This window comes from Oxyura jamaicensis, chromosome 1 (assembly GCF_011077185.1).
Source record: "Oxyura jamaicensis isolate SHBP4307 breed ruddy duck chromosome 1, BPBGC_Ojam_1.0, whole genome shotgun sequence".
NCBI classification, from domain to species: domain Eukaryota; kingdom Metazoa; phylum Chordata; class Aves; order Anseriformes; family Anatidae; genus Oxyura; species Oxyura jamaicensis.
Genome location: NC_048893.1, coordinates 34,617,975 through 34,634,248, shown reverse-complemented (window position 1 = coordinate 34,634,248; position 16,274 = coordinate 34,617,975). Strand labels below are relative to the sequence as shown.

The 16,274-nt window shown below is 39.5% G+C and overlaps 1 protein-coding gene across 6 annotated transcripts in view; it reads right to left on the bottom strand.

Annotated features, from left to right (window-relative positions):
- USP15 (ubiquitin specific peptidase 15) overlaps positions 1 to 16,274 on the bottom strand; it is a 72,401-nt gene that overhangs the window by 17,641 nt on the left and 38,486 nt on the right. For 5 of the 6 annotated variants that reach the window (XR_004752719.1, XM_035332642.1, XM_035332634.1 and 2 more), the window contains 2 exons: positions 12,533 to 12,616; positions 2,128 to 2,272 (listed from right to left, as the gene is read on the bottom strand). Coding sequence is in view for 5 of the 6 variants with exons in the window: in XM_035332642.1 (XP_035188533.1) it covers positions 2,128 to 2,272; positions 12,533 to 12,616 (229 nt within the window). In the remaining variant the exon portion in view is untranslated. The remainder of the gene's footprint in view (positions 1 to 2,127; positions 2,273 to 12,532; positions 12,617 to 16,274) is intronic. The other variant, XM_035332652.1, reaches the window with a different exon arrangement.

Genomic DNA, 16,274 nt, shown 5'->3' with positions numbered 1-16,274 from the left:
TCCTGTTTTCCAGTTTGTTCCCACTGCCTCCTGTCCCAGCACTGGACACCACCGGTTCTGTCTTTGCATCCTCCCTTCAGGTATTTATACACATTGACAAGATTCCCCGAGCCTCCGCTTCTCCAGGCTGAACAGTCCCTGGTCTCAGCCTCTTATGGGAGAGGTGCTCCAGTCCCTTGATCATCTTGGTGGCCCTTTGTTGGACTTTCTCCAGTATGTCCAGGTCTCTCATGTACTGGGGGGCCCAGAACTGGACACAATACTCCAGGTGCAGCCACACTAGGTAGAGGGGAAGGATCACCTCCTTCCACCTGCTGGCAATACTTGGCTTAATGCAGCCAAGAATACCATTAGCCTTCTATACCATTAGCTTTCTCAGTGCAGAAGGCACATTGCTGGCTCATGTTCCCCTTAGTGTCTACCAGAATATCTACATCCTTGTCTCCAAAGCTGCTTTCCAGCTATGTAGCCCCAAACAATTACTGATGCCTGGGGCTTTTCCTGCCCACTTTATACTTCTTGCTGAACTTCATGAGACACTTTTCAGCACATTTATACAAACTGTGGAGGTCCCTCTGGATGGCAGCATGATCCCTCGTGTATCTGCCACTCTCCCAAAGCACATTTCTATCTGCAGCTGCCTAATGGGAGGCTATAGACAATGTAGAGCCAGACACTTTTCAGAGGTACACAGTGACAGGACTACAATCAAGCATGCAGAAGGCTGGACCTATGATCATTCTGAGATCCCTTCTAACCCAAATTAATCTTTGATTTTATATACAAAAAAGGATAGAGAACCTGCATAGGCTATTCACCTCTGGAACATTTCTTCCTCTGAACAAATTTCAGCAGCTTCATAAACTTACAAAGACAACAAACTTACAAATGTATCTGAAACTACTTCTTTCCTGAACAGGCTAAAGAAGAAATTCAATGTAAGTCAGGAACCCCTGTGATGACTATGGAGATTAAATCTGAAGTATGCTTGGTAAAGACCCAGGATCTTTATACTCAATAGGAAAAAAAACATGAAAAAGAATTTAAACACACTTCACAGTTTTTTGACCTAAGACTGCTTTGGTGACAAAAATATGAGTTCCAGAATTAAACAGAAACAAGCTAAATTATTGGGTCTTTCTGATCAGTAATGAATTTGATTTAGAGAAGAAAAGGCTCTGGGGAGACCTCATAGCAAACTTCCTTTAAAGGAGGCCTGCAGGTAAGATGGGGAGAGACTCCTTATCAGGGAGTGTAGTGACAAGGCAAGGGGTAATGTTTTTATACTAAAGAACAGTAGACTAGAAATAAGGAAGAAATTCTTCACTATGTGCGTGGTGAGCTACTGGAACAGGTTGCCCAGAAGCTGTGGATGCCCCATCCCTGGAGGTGCTCAAGGCCAGGCTGGATGGGGCTTTGGGCAACCTGGTCTGGTGGGAGGTGTCTCTGCCCCTGGCAAGGAGGTTGGAACTGGGTGGTCTTTAAGGTCCCTTTGGAACCAAATCATTCTGTGATTCTGTGATTATCCTACTGGAGCTTCCACTTTAAAAAAAAAGTTGTAGTAATTTCACTTTTTTTTTTCTTGCCCTGGTAGGACTACAGGTATACTAGTATTTCTACTGCAACCAATAGCAACTATTCAAAGGACAGGGGTGAAGCGGAAATGTATTTGAAGTTAACCATGTTAACCTGTGCACCAAAAGCCCATAACAATTGATTAGAAATTAAGGTCTAGTAGTCCACTGGTCAACTACTTTTTGACATCTTAGCTCTACAACCAATACACAAGTATATCTCAAAATGGAAAGGTATTTTTCAAAACACGCCTGCATGGCAATCATTACAAAATCAATGAATCCCACTTAAGTGTTCATTCATCTAAAATGCTGGTCAAATCTCTTTCTGACAGTGACGACTTTCCTCACTGCAAGAAACATGGGAAACAACGAACACAGCTACATAAATCGATTTTCCCAATATACCAATATAGTTGTATTATTTCTCAGTATTAAGTCTATCCTGCTTCTTAATGGAGTCTTTTAATGTTAGTTTCCAAATATGGCAAGATATAATAACATATTTGTTTCCAAATAATAAGATGAGCTCATTTTATTCTAAAGTACATACCTGAATTGCTGAATTCATGAAACATGTATTCCCCAAGTTACTCAGGCCACAAAGGCCTGGTTGTTCATTGTGTCTTCCTGGCTCTGAATAATCATAATTCTTATAAGCAGTATATGATGGGAGACAATAGTTTGAATTTTTCACACTGTAAAAAAACAAGACATCTTTTAAAAATGTAAACATATATACTATAGTACTTCCACACATATAAGTAAATTAAATGATGACAAATTTTAAAGCAACTTCTGTGAAAAAGAAAGGATTTTAAAAAATGTTTAACATTGGTAATTACATTGATTTCAGTTTAAAAGTCATCTCTGCAAACAACCAAAATCTAATGTACTGCAATAACTGCAATTATTACATCCCTACCCCTTTTTGATTGGAGCAGCTTCACAGCTTACTCTTTTCTTCGTTGCTCCATCAAATTTAACACACTCAGACTTTAGACACCACCAGCAGCAATCAATCATTTATGTCTCTTTTGCATCCTGCTACTGCGAGAGCGAGGACAGTGGGAATGTGAATGCAGATTTACAGGTGAGAGCTGAGATTTCCAAGGCCACTGTGGCATAGCTGCCTCACTGCATCAGGCGTTCTATTTATAGCTCCCATGCTAGGGCAGCACAATCCAGCATGCAAATGCAGGAAAGCCTTGAGAGGTAAAAGAATGCACAAAGTGCCTTGTAACAACGTCCTTATCGATCTCTATGACGTGTCTACTTGGAAAAACTGGACTGAAATAGATAAAACAACAAGATTCAAAGCAATCTGCTTCCAGGTGAAATCATGCAAATACTAAATACAGAAGGACCCCCCCATGAAGTGAACATATTGGAGAACAATAGAAAAGAAGAAGAATCATGTAAGAGGATGCTCTGCAATATCACAGATGTTTAAAACAAACAAACAGAAAGGTTAAACTCTTTCTTAAACAATTTCAGGCACTGACCATACTTAAATCTGCTTGATAGCTTTGGCTAAAGTTCAAGAACATTTCTGCAGTCACTGAGCATTGTTCACATTAGAAGAAATGCGAAAAAAAAATCTGAAAGCTAACTGTTAAGGATGACAAAGAAAAATATGCAGTGAAAATAATCAATCGTGATAAATATTTGAGATTTATAATTTCAGAAGTCTGAGGATGCAGCAGTTTCCCTTGGTATATACTCCAGCCGTTATCCCTCAATAGTGTAACACACTTTACATCCAGCTGCATTCCAGCTGTCCCCACAGTGGATAATTACTCACTTTTCACAAATAAGAGTTGTTGTTTGAATCACGAGATTTATTGAAAAATTCAAACAGAAGGGGAAGAAATTTGCCCCATATTTTGATGGCCTCACAAACCTGTGTAGTTTATAGCTCTACTACTCCCTAGAGACATCATTCTCAAACTTTAGCATCTGACCATTTTTATTTAATAGTTAACTTTTTAATCCATATGTATCCATACCTCCATTTTCAATACTTAAAAATTTTCTCCACTGTCTTGCCCCAAAACTGGCTAAATGGCATTTTGTTTACTGACCATCCTCCATGCAAGACCCCTGTAAAGCTAGTTCTGCCTGTTCAATTTAAGATTAACTTCTATCCTGTCCTAGTTTAGATATTTTCTAAACTCCATGCCCCCCTTACCCTTTTGAAGCTTGTTTCTGTGGTCAGCCCTCCCCCCTCACCAGAGCCGGGTCCATCCAGGGAAAATTACCTTCTGTCCCCCCCTGGTAACTGCAGCCTAACTACTGCAACCAACCCCAACTCCCTTAAGCTGGCAGCCTCAGTTCCCCCAGGAAGAAAAAGCACAGTCCGGTCACTGGTGCAAAAGGAACGTGCTCCTCACAAGCTGCACACATACAGGGTACGCAGTAAGCCTCTATTCTCATCCCTGCTTGCTTGCTGCTGCTTTCCGCAAATGACTCAAAGAGCATGCATTTCACATGGTTATCAGGAGAGACCTCTTTGGGAACTTTAGGAGCTTTATCAGTTTAGTAGGGATAACAAACAATTTTTTTTTTTTTAACTCTCTTCTTCACCACATCTCCCCCAACCCCCAACTTTAAGAACCATTACCTTAGGAGGGAACTAGAAAGTTATGAAATGCAACTGGTGTCTTTTGGTTACAGTGCATTCATGTGAAAGATTTCCCTAAATTAGCTGAGTAACATCATGGTATTGTAATTCAAGATAACTGTAATGCAGACAGATCCCCAGTGTTGCTCTGCTGTAAGAAATATAAACTATCAGTGTTTACTTAATATGGAAAGTCGTGCCTATCTCATATTCTGTACTGGCCCACAGAAGTACATTTTAGGGTTTTAGAGAATATGGTTACCAAATTCATCCCTTGAGTCAGGTGTATTCATTTATTTTTCTTCTCAGGGAACAAACAGTCATAGAAAAAATTAAGGTAGAAAAAACCCTTCAAAATTATCGGGTCCAACCATCCCCCTACCACCAATCTCACCCACTAAAGCATGTCTCTAAGCACCATGTCCACTCTTTCCTTGAACACCCCCAGGGACGGTGACTCCACAACCTCCCTGGGCAACCCATTCCAATACCTGACCATCTTCTGAGAAGAAATGTTTCCTCATTGTTTTAATTGTTGAAGAGTAGGGGCATGATGTTTCCATTTTTCCACTCACCAGGGACATTGCCTGACTGCCAGGACTTTTCAACTACGATGGAGAGAGGCTTGGCAGCTACATCAGCCAGTTCCCTCAGGACCCTGGGATTCATGTCATCAGGTCTCATAGACCTGTACCTGTTTAGATTCATCAGGTGGTCTCGAACCTGCTCTTCACTTAAGAGTTGGTAGGACTTTGATCCCCCAGCCTCCATCTATGGGTTCAGGGAAATTAAAGACTGGGGAAGCCCGTCTACCAGTGTAATGAAGGCAAAGAAGTTGCTGAGTACCTCAGCCTACTCCATGTCTGTCATTACCAATTAGTCAGATATAGAAACTCACACCTAATATAAGAAATTAGCCACCCATAATCACTTACACACACTACTATTTTCACCCCTCAATCTTTCCACAAATGTTAAAGGCGCATAGGGGCCCTCGGGGACCCCTCCTGTCACCCCAGTACAGCAGCCCAAAGGAAGCTGGGTCCTCTCTTGTGCTCTTCCTCAAGGCCCTGTGAGGAAGGGATGCCACCTCTTGCACAAGGGCTGGGGGATGGATGGGAAAGAAGCACTCACGCAACCACTGAGAATCGACAAGTTCTTTATTGCCAAGACATCTTGCAGGTAAGCCTGCAGGATGTCCAAGGTGTTTGGTGGCTCCAAGCTAATGCTTGGGATGGAGCCTGTGAGATGAGTAGGGAGCTTGCCGGGCACTCCTGCAATGCTGCTGGTGTGCTCTGATGGCAGAGAGTGAAGACATGCCAGGGTAGTTGCAGGTCTGATCTGGCTGAGGTGGATCCAATTCCATTGGTTCCTCCACATCTTTTGGTGGATCCAGCTCCATGGGCTCGATGGTGTTTGGCAGGAAGATAAGCCAGTCCTTGCCTGGGACTGCCCAAACAGGATGCCTTCCATCAGGAATGTTTTCTGGCCAGGGTGCTGAACCAGGGGGTCATCCAGTTCCACATCCAGGTCCCATGCCACTCTCCAGTTGATTTCCATGCATGGGTTCGACACTGCCGTCTGGTTTACGGCCATGGCTGGATCTCACACTGTGTTCTGGATTATGGGCACGCCTCTGCTCCACACAGCTGTCCAGCTGATGCTCCTGCCTTTTCCCCACACCACCACTGCACTGATGGGAAGGCCCAGGCCCCCTGTTGCTGTATGGCTGAGGGAGAGGCCTGTTCCCCATGTCATTGCGGTACCAGTGGTACCGCCTGTAAGTGTCTGTGGGCTGCGCGCCAGGTCCCCTGAGCACTGGTGTCAGTTGTGTTGCAGGCGCAATCCCTCTGCCCACAACACTTCTTCTCGTTAGCTGCCTTCCTGCTCGGTGCTTTCTTGGACTGCATCGCTGTCCTCTCACACCAAGTAGGCCTGCTGCTCGCCTTACTGCTTCTGGTCGTCTTCCCGCTGCACAAGCTGGCTGCCAGAGGGCCTAGAAGCTCAGAGAATGGTGGGCCAGCTGCAGGGGGCCTTTTTATATATTGGGCCCGGAGCAAAGGCGGGGCACTGGTGGCCACTGTGACCTCAGCAAGACTCTGTGATGGAGTGGCCCACACGTGGCCAAAGGCGGCTGTGTTGGGAGCAGCCTGGAAGATGTCCTCACGTGGAGGAAGGAGGAAGGTTGAGGGCCCCTCTTCTGGGGCTGGCTCCCCTTGGCCATTTGGCTTGCCAGAGAGAAAGGATGCCCCATGCAATCCTGCCTCAACCCGTTTTACTCCAGATCTTCAAGGGTTAGAATCTCTCATTAACAAAAGAAAACACCACCAACAAAACCAAGAGACCAATCCAAAAGGCTAGAGCAGTCAAGAGTGAAGCACCCGTCATGACTGTTAATAACTTGCAAAAGTTCTTACTGCACATTTGGAATGTGATGGTAAAATTCTGCAACACGCACATGGTGTAGGAGGAACAGAAATTACATTCAGAGTCTGAGTCTGGAAATTTGCCTTAACAGGGAAAAGCAAGGGATGTGTTTAATCAACAGGCTTGAGCACTCTCTTCTTATAAGAAAAAGACAGCACTTAAAGTTGATAACTCCTTACAAACCACAAGTGAGGAACAAAGATAGGACATCAGCATTCCTCAAGAGGGAGAAGAAACATGAAATGGAGTTAGAATGAAACATGTCCTTTACACACACACATGCACTGTGTATTGTAGAGTACAGTGTGAGTGCACGTCTAGTGACTTCCCTACCAGCACTCCCAGTTGGATTACTGGTCTTATTTCTGTGCCCTGCAGTACACCCTTTTATAAACCATATGCTTGATTCACTGGGGGGGGGGGGGGGGGGAGGGGCTGCAGCTGAGAGTAGGGTCCTTTGGTGGGAGTCATTAGATACTCACCCTCTTCGTAACACAACAGCATTGAAATGAGTAAGAGGAAGGAGACTGAAGCACTAAAAAGCCTTTTTAAACTAAGGTTTCCCCTGTAGCAAAGCCAGGAACAGCAGTCAGGGTGTCTGATCAGCAGCCTCGTGCCCTCAGTAGGAGAGACCAAGCAAGCAAGGTTGGTCTTGTGTCCTTGCCTGCCAGGGCAGCAAGAGCCGCGGTGAAACACCCAACTGGATTTAATTTTAAATGGGAGCAAAAGGGGCAGGATAATGAGGAACTGAAAACTTCTCTCCCTCCAACTGGACATCTGAGTGGGACTGAACTCATCCTGGAGAGCACCCCCACCTTGATCAGACAAGAAACAAGCCACCAGCACCCTTCTGGAGCTCTCCCCAGCCTTAGGGACCAGGAGCCAGACTTTTTGCCTGATTCACAGGCATCACTGTGGTTTTCTATAAAGAGCTTATCCTATCCATCTGTCCTTCCACAGCTCATAAGGCAGCACTAAACACTTTCCCAAGCTGATACCAGGACTGTCTCCAGTGGGTGTGGAGGAATGAAGCCATCCATGGACTAAGGCTTCTGGACAAAGTTGTTGGCTCACCTTCTTCATAATAGGCTTCACCAAGTGGAATTCAGTTCTGCGTCAATCAGAACACAGGGATCAACACTTTGGTCATCGCAAAGCTTTTGCAGACTTCAGGGAAATTCTTGAAATATTCATGCCCCATTCACATCAGACAAAGATCTTGCATCTCCCCTGCTAGCACCAGTTCCTGTACTGGACTAGCAAAATTTGGAGGATGAGCTCAAGCAGCAGCTGTAGCAGAAACAGCATTGAAAATAAGGATATAAGGGGGTGACCTGCAGATAGCAGGACTTTTATTTTGCCACCACAAATACTGGCATTCAAATGACCCTATCAATAGCACATATGTTCTGGAAAGTCTTCCCAGCACAGGCTGGAGCTTAAAGGCCACAGGAACCCATCTGATTATTGCATGCAACCCTCCAGTGTTAGACCAAGAAATGCACCTCAGGCTTCCTGCATCAAACATTCACAGCTCATAACTGAGATAGAGCTCTTCTTCTCAAAAGGCACCCAATTCTTGATTAATAGTCCTTTCACTGGTGAAATAACTGTGCTACCTGATTTACGAATAAGTCTGACAATCATAATGGGCATCAATGGACTGGAGAGGATACCAGGAAGCCCATAAACCCCTTTTCTTTTTGAGTTAAATACCACATACATGCAGAAGCTTTCAGGTTTCCGTGATATTTCATCCAAACTCATCAAGCAAAATACAGTGCCTACTATACTCAGCAGACCAGGAGATTTCTCTTTATAGCTTTATATAGTCTGTAAACTTCATTTTTTCTGTAAGTTATTTTTGTTTAAAACTACACTGTGTTTCTTTCATTCCTTTAGGACTGGACAAAAATACAGGATTAATAACAGCCATTAGTAAACGGCTAAGAATGGAAAACAAGACGAGAGGCAAGTCTACATGAACTATTCAAACATAAAATGCCCCAGAAAAAATAACTTCTCATAATGTACCCTCACATCTTCTTTTCCTGAAAAACCTTTAGAAAGCTGCCTGTAATGAAGGAATAATGCATGGAAAAGCAAAGGGGTAGTACAAGAATGGGGGCAATCAAGTAAGGGTAAAAATGGAAAGAAAATACTGATGGCTCTTATAATAAATTGCTGCTCAAAAAACAAGGCAAGACCTGGAGGTGGGGGGAATCTTCAGACCCCTGAACAGCTAGCCAGAATTCTTGGAGTAGTGAAAACGGTAATAAAATGTCAGTCAGAAACCTACCTTTATCTGTAAACTTATAAATTTTGAGTTCAATGTCCGGCAGTTGAAATGAGTTTTATGTACTGCCTTTGTATCATGCCTTTTAACCTCCCAGAAAATTTCAGATTATGATACCGTAATGCAGAGCATTCATTGTACAGTTGGAGTTCTGTGAAGTGTGCCTTCAATACAGAAAAGTTTGGAATAGCATTGCTAGCTTTGGAAATGACACAATTTGACTGTGCAGTGCTCCAAAAAGAATGTGAGCAGCAAGAATCAACTCAGAAGATGAAAATTTTGGAATATTTACACAGTCCTATAATATTTCAACCATTTTAACGTATTGTCAATGTGTTTTTGTGACCAACCACTTTAACAAATGCATAATTAGGTTCTATCAGTTTTTGGAGATGCCTGAAGCAGCAGCAGTGTATGTCACTATGCAAGTACTACTACTGTCTTTTAGATTTTTCATGATCATCTATAGTTAAAAACATCACTTTCCCCACACTATTTGCTTGTGTGTCAGGTGCAACAAGAAGAAAGTGTTTCTATGGATGATATGCAATTAACATTTATACATCTTTAAAGTTATACTTCCCCAGCATTAGAAGGTCATGGACCTGTTGGAGTGAGTCCAGAGGAGGGCCACAAAGACGATCCAAAGGGCTGGAGCACATTTCCTATGAAGACAGGCTGAGGGAGTTGGGGTTGTTCACAGCCTGGAAAAGGTTCCAGGGAGACCTTACAGCGGCCTTCCAGCACCTGAAGGGGGTCTATGAGAAAGCTGGAGAGGGACTCTATCAGGGAGTGTAGTGATAGGACAAGGGGTAATGGTTTTAAACTAAAAGAGGAAAGATTTAGATTAGATATTACAAAGAAATTATTTACTACTGAGGGTGGTGAAGCACTGGCATAGGCTGCCCAGAGAAGCTGTGGATGCCCCATCCCTGGAGGTGCTCAAGGCCAGGCTGGATGGGGCTTTGGGCAACCTGGTCTGGTGGGAGGTGTCCCTGCCCATGGCAGGGGGTTGGAACTGGGTGGGATTTAAGGTCCCTTCCAACCCAAACCATTCTTTGATTCTATGATCAGTAATTTTAAACAAAAACAAACAAACAAAGAAACATAAAATACACCCCAAAACTTTATGCTATATTCTACTATATAGAAATGCATACCACGTAAAGAAATATGATACTTTTCAGAGTGTTAACAAAATTTTATTAACATGACCACTCTATAATGACTGCAATAACAGCCTTGTAAAGTACTATCATCTCTAACTATCCCTACACATAACCCGCTGTTTGCTTTTTCTGCCTCACAGATCAGCTGTGTCAGCTAAAATTATCTTCAAAAACAAATGCTGGTATTTTCTTAGAGTCACAGTGTCTTATATCCACATAGAGGTGCCAATGGATCCTAGAAAGCCACAAATGCCTAATTTTGCTTTTGTTTTGGAAATAATGTGAAATGTAAAAGACAAGCAAGGCATAAACATGAAAATAAATTCTGGGCAAAGCTGACCTAAGTAGTTATTTAAGAAAGCAATGAAAAGATGATAGCATGAATTAAAGGAAAAGAAGTACTTTCTTAGAAAAGGAGGTATTTGGGAGAAGAGTCGAAAACAGGAGAAAACTGCTGCTCTTACTCCTGAATTATATAATTAAATACATGTACTTTTTGAAAACAAAAATTCTTCATGTAAGAGTACATAGTATATTAATGGATATGACTTCTCTATTACTGACCTAGTCCATCTTGAATATATATTCTGACAGAAGTTCTGCTACAGATTTTTATGTATTATCTATTTTAGCAAATTGTAAATCTGTGGATTTGTTAAAAATATATTTTTTAAAATTCACCATAAATAGATTATTGTACTATAAGGAAAAATACATGCTTCTGAATTGAGTATCTGCGTTACATAACTGTCAGATATACAGTGGTTTGAGTTACAACAAAAAGATGGCTGATGTTTCATAACACTATAGAGCACACACACCTATTCTAATTTAGGTTTTCTGATGTTATATTTAAGGCACTTCAAATAACCAAAAACCTCATCAAATCTCAATTTTATATCACTTCCTTTTAAACACGTATTTCTGCTGAAAATCCTCAAATTATAAAATAAAAACAACAAAACCACAACTAAAAACCACAACCACAGCTCCCATTTGGCTTCAAAAGAAACCAAAAATTAAAATCAGCTAAAGCAAGTGGGGAAACTGTCTTTAAAAGCCGCAAGAACTGGCCACAGGTTTCAAACCTGCTTCCTAGAACTAAAGGAAGCATCACTAGAGAGACAATAAATTTAAATAAAGAAAAAAATACTAACAATTTAAAATGGGACCTCAATAAGAAATAATGACTGCTGAGCTTCGCTTTTGGCATTACAATTGCCTTTTGCATATGCAATGGGGGAAAGGCATTAGTTCTCAGCTCGAGGCTCAGCTCGAGTCAAATGATTTTTCAGACAACAATAGATACCGTATATTTATTTACTACACACTCACACAGAGTACAATGGATTGCAATTAACTACATGGATTTCAAACTGAGACTTGGGGCTACTCACAACTGGTAGAAACACAAGTGACACGTCACCCCTTATGAAAAATTACTTCTGATAAATGCAGTATTTAACTGGAAAATACTGTATAAGACATTTAATATTTATATCACCTTTTTAATACTTAACATCTTCACGTTTGACCACAAAATGCATGTTTGGAAAAATATTCTCAATTTGAAGGAATGGTAAGAATAAGCCTCTTTAATTTCCCCCAGCTTACATTAGAGATGGGTGCTTTCTGGCGTCAAGTATTTGAAAGATGCTCTATCAAGTATCTGTTAAAGTGAAATAATTCCATGTTTTTCTGTATTCACCAACTTTTTACATTTGCCACATATAAAAAACATTACACACAAAGTTGGCCACTGGCATATGAAAGCCCCTCTTTTAGATTTTTATCACAATCCTAATAAAATATCTACTTTGTCACAGAAAGGAGAAAACCTTTACAAGTGAAAAGTCTCTTTTGCTAAGCTCCTGTACATTGCAATACTTAAGCACATCAATTGCAAACAGATCTCTGAAGTCTCCTAGCACTAAGACACAGAATTTATGCTGCTGATAGCTAATCAATGGCTATAATTACTATGACAACCATTACAGCTAAAACAATTCAGCTGCCATGGTCTCAAATCAAGGTGTGCCATCATACATCCCGCTATAATACCTTAGAATCAATAAATAAGGGAAAACCCGACCATCACAACTGAAAGCAGTTTATACTTTTTTGTTCCCCATCTAAAACTAGACAGTATAATAATGTATTTTTGGAAGGAAAATAATCTAAGAAAGTCTTTATACATTTTCTTACAGTGCTCAGCATTGTATTTAGCATCCGAGGGCTAAGAGTTACTAAACATTTTAATTGAGTTTTGTTTCCTGCTATCATGCTTTACAACACCTACACTGCAAAATAGTGACCAGTAACAATTCATAATCCAAATACTGTACAACCAAATCAAAATTCTTAAGATAGGTAACATGGAAATCTGTTTATATCACACTGAGGTGATTCAATTAAATAAAGTTTTTAAGATATATTTGCTTACTTTCTGTTGTTCATGTTGTTATAATTATTTGATAGAGATGGAGAGATCTTTGGTAAAGTTGAAAAATTGGATGCACCTGGGGACCTTTAAAAATATGAAAATGGTAAATTAGATAAAAATGCTGAGATATTAAAAACCTTGAAAGCAAACTAACAAAAGAGCAGTGCATATAAACAAGCATGGATTTTTTTTTTTTTTTTAAAAATGGGCAAAGCACTAAAAATACTCATGACACACATCTCTCAGAATTCCTTTTTTAAAACCTAAAAAGTTTCACAGTTTCATATTATGTTGAAGAAATAGTGCTATTAAAACAAAAAGCAAACAAAACTCACAGACCACTTTGCTAAAAAAAAAATGCTTTCAGTTTACAGTAAGACAACAGATATTTTGATGTTCTACAACCTAGAATGCAAGTCTTCTAACTTAAAAATTTTAGGGATTTTTCATTTAACCATAAATGGATGTTGAGACGTGACATCAAAATGCTTAAGACACATATTCCAAGGTTAGTTTAACAGCAGCATGAAACCATTTCAGTAAATTTGCCCTATTAACATTGTTAAAAGAACTCCAGGATATAATGCAGAATATTAAGCAAGCTATAAAACCTCTTGAGCCAAAAGTAGTATCATCACTGTTCATCCCCAGTGGTTAAGTAGTTTCTTCTTAACTATAAGAATACTGAATATTTCAATCGTAACCCCACCCTTAATTTAACAATTAAATACAATACACAGCAACATTGCTGAATTTTTCTGTTTGTTTCTTCCTTTTCTAGATCTTACAGAAAACCATGGAAAAGGCTCAATGGTTTTTAGGCAACTTCATGCATTTTTTTTTCTTTTTTTTTGTGGGCCCTGTGCAACTCCAGCTGGGTTGGATAAAGCTCCAGCTGTCCTTGGAAAGCTTTGAAATACATCTCACAACATTAAGACAAGAAATTCTGCATGCTCAGGATATTTTAAGCACATTTCAAGCAATAAGCTCTGCAAGGAGATAGACATATTTACACAGGGAATTTTTCCAAGTACATTTTCACATTTATTTTAAACTTCTTATTAATAAACCTCTTCCAAAAGAAAAGCTGTATTATCACATGAAGAAAAATGTTACTTAAAAGCTTTCCTGTAGATTTCCATTATCAATCTAAATCCTTTGAGCATTATCTTCAAAGTAAAATACCCAGATTATGTCCACAAGATAAAAATCTGAAGTTAGTTTAGCCCTATTTGAATTCAAGACGAAAGGTAAATTATGCACATTTGTTATTTTAAAGAAGGTATTTGAACGGAGTCATTTTGAATGGAAACCTAAATTTTCAGAACAAATGTGAAGCTTCTTCTCTAATTTAAGCCAAATTCTAATGCAATATTGTTTTAAAGTTCACAACTTGATGCATAATAATTGTTGTCTAATGGTTCAAAGAAACCAGAATAAATTACACAAATACAAATCTCGTTTCCAGCCAAAAACTAAAAATAATTTGTTTCTGAGAGAAAGTGACAGTTGTTTTACTCATTGCTTTGATGCTCTGCCAGTATGATAAAATATCTAGTTAAAACTCAGCATTTGCTATCAAATATGAAGTGATGACATGTAAGAGATTCCTACAACTCTGAGGTGTGCAGCCTTTCTATTTGCTTACAGATGGTTACATTGCTAAATCCTATGCACAAAGATGAGTGGAATTCATTCATAGCTCTTAAGAACTTTCAATATATTTCAACACTTGTTGGAAAACTTGGTAACAATATTGGCAGAAATCCCCCCAGTCACTAAAAGGAAGATGAAAACAAGAATAACAAAAAACCCTGAAAGGACAGTAAGCACTAAAGCTGAAACTACTGCCCTACTTTCTGTTCCTTAACACTGTATAAGAAGAATGACAAAAGTATCCATCAGAAAAATAAAAATAAACAAACTGCAATAACTTAGTAATTTCCTAAGCAAAAATGAGCCATCAAGAATACAACAAAAATTCAACTCTGTTTTAAATACAAGGTTCTAAGACAAAACATATACTCTTTTAGGAGTGTGCTAAATTCAATATGTATTAGTGTGACTGTGGCATTTCTCAACTGTATACTTAGTAATCTGTGTAAAAGGTAAAAATTTCCAGTTAAAATTACTGGTAGAAGTAAAAATTTCACTCCAAATATACTAGATTAAATGATTAAAGTTAGTGCAATAAGTCTCCTGCATTTAGATATAAAATAAACCCTAGATTTTCTGTGACTTAAGTGGCATTATTTGCATTATTGCACTATCTGTATTTATTGAGGCTTTTTGACATCAGAAGATAGATGTTATGTATAGGATAAAAATATTTGTAATGTAAAGCAAGAAATAAAGCAAGAGCTCCAGAGTAATTTTCAAGTGTCTAAAGATTTAAATGTTTGATGTAAAAATCATTTAATCAGATTGACTACTCACATGTATTTAACATTTGCTTCATCAGTGGTATGTACTTTACTTTCTTGTAATCAGCTGTACAAAAGTTGGACTTTGTTATTGAGTCTAAAAGTATTCTGTATAATTTTCTTATCTGTGTCATTGCTAGTTAAATTATATTCTGAAAATTGAATGTGAACAACGAATACTTAATTTTACTCTGAAGTTTCAAGGATAATTTAATATGCTAGAAGTTGTATGGACTTCTTAAAAGCATGCATCATTATTCAAGCCACCCTTTTGGAATTGATTTTGATCTTATTTTAGGATACAATTACAAAGAGATAGTTGAAATAAGAAATATTTATTATTTTTTTTTTCCCACTCAACTTCACTCTACTGCAAGAAAAAAACAGCATTAATGAGTTGTTTCAGCATTCCCTCTTGTTAAACAGAAAAAGAAATAAGAAATATGACTAGTATTTAACATCCCTATCTCAAAACTTTGTAGATAGCTGTTTCACATAGTAACTTAGCCGACAATTGAACTCAAAATTGTAGAAGAATGCTCTTCTATCCACTGTTGTGGGCAGCTGGACTAAGCTTTCCAGACTACACTCTCTTCCATGGCCAAGCTGCCAGAAAGATTCTGAGTAGCAAAACCAGAGCAATTCTTGCTCTGAATTTCTGTTCAGGATGCATAGAAGACAACTGTTTTGGCTAGAATTCCTTGCCTAAAGCATTTCGGACTTATTGGCAGAGTACATTTTATGTTTAACACACCCTAATGTATTAGATTGTATCAGTGAAATGAAGCAAGTTCCCTGAAAAGCCAAAGACCTGTTCTCCAGTGCCTGTGTATCAGACACTAAGCCATCTTAAGTCCCATTGTTAATAGGAACCAAGACGTCAAGCCTTCTACAGGCATATTTTCAAGAAGCACTTTGCAAAGAACTTACTCTATTCATTCATATTTACAAGCACAGCTTTGCAGACATACACACGTGTCTCCTTGAAAACGCATAATCAAGCAAGCAATAGAAGACCATTAAAATTAAAAAAGGAAAAAGAGTTGAGAAAAAATATAATCCAGGCATAGTGATCTCATTTACCAGTTATTCTGAAAAAAAGAAAACGTCAAGAGTGAGTGATCAAACCACAGTATGCCTGTAATAGCAGAGGCTCTGCAACACTTGAGGGGAATAAAGCCAGCCAGAGTGTACCTAGGGGATAGTGTACCTAGGGGATAGGTCTGATGAAGAAAGAAGAGGCAGAAGATACAGATACTATAAAGGTAGGAAAGAATAGCATGTGTACCTCATGTTCCTCTCCTCACAGCCCCCATACA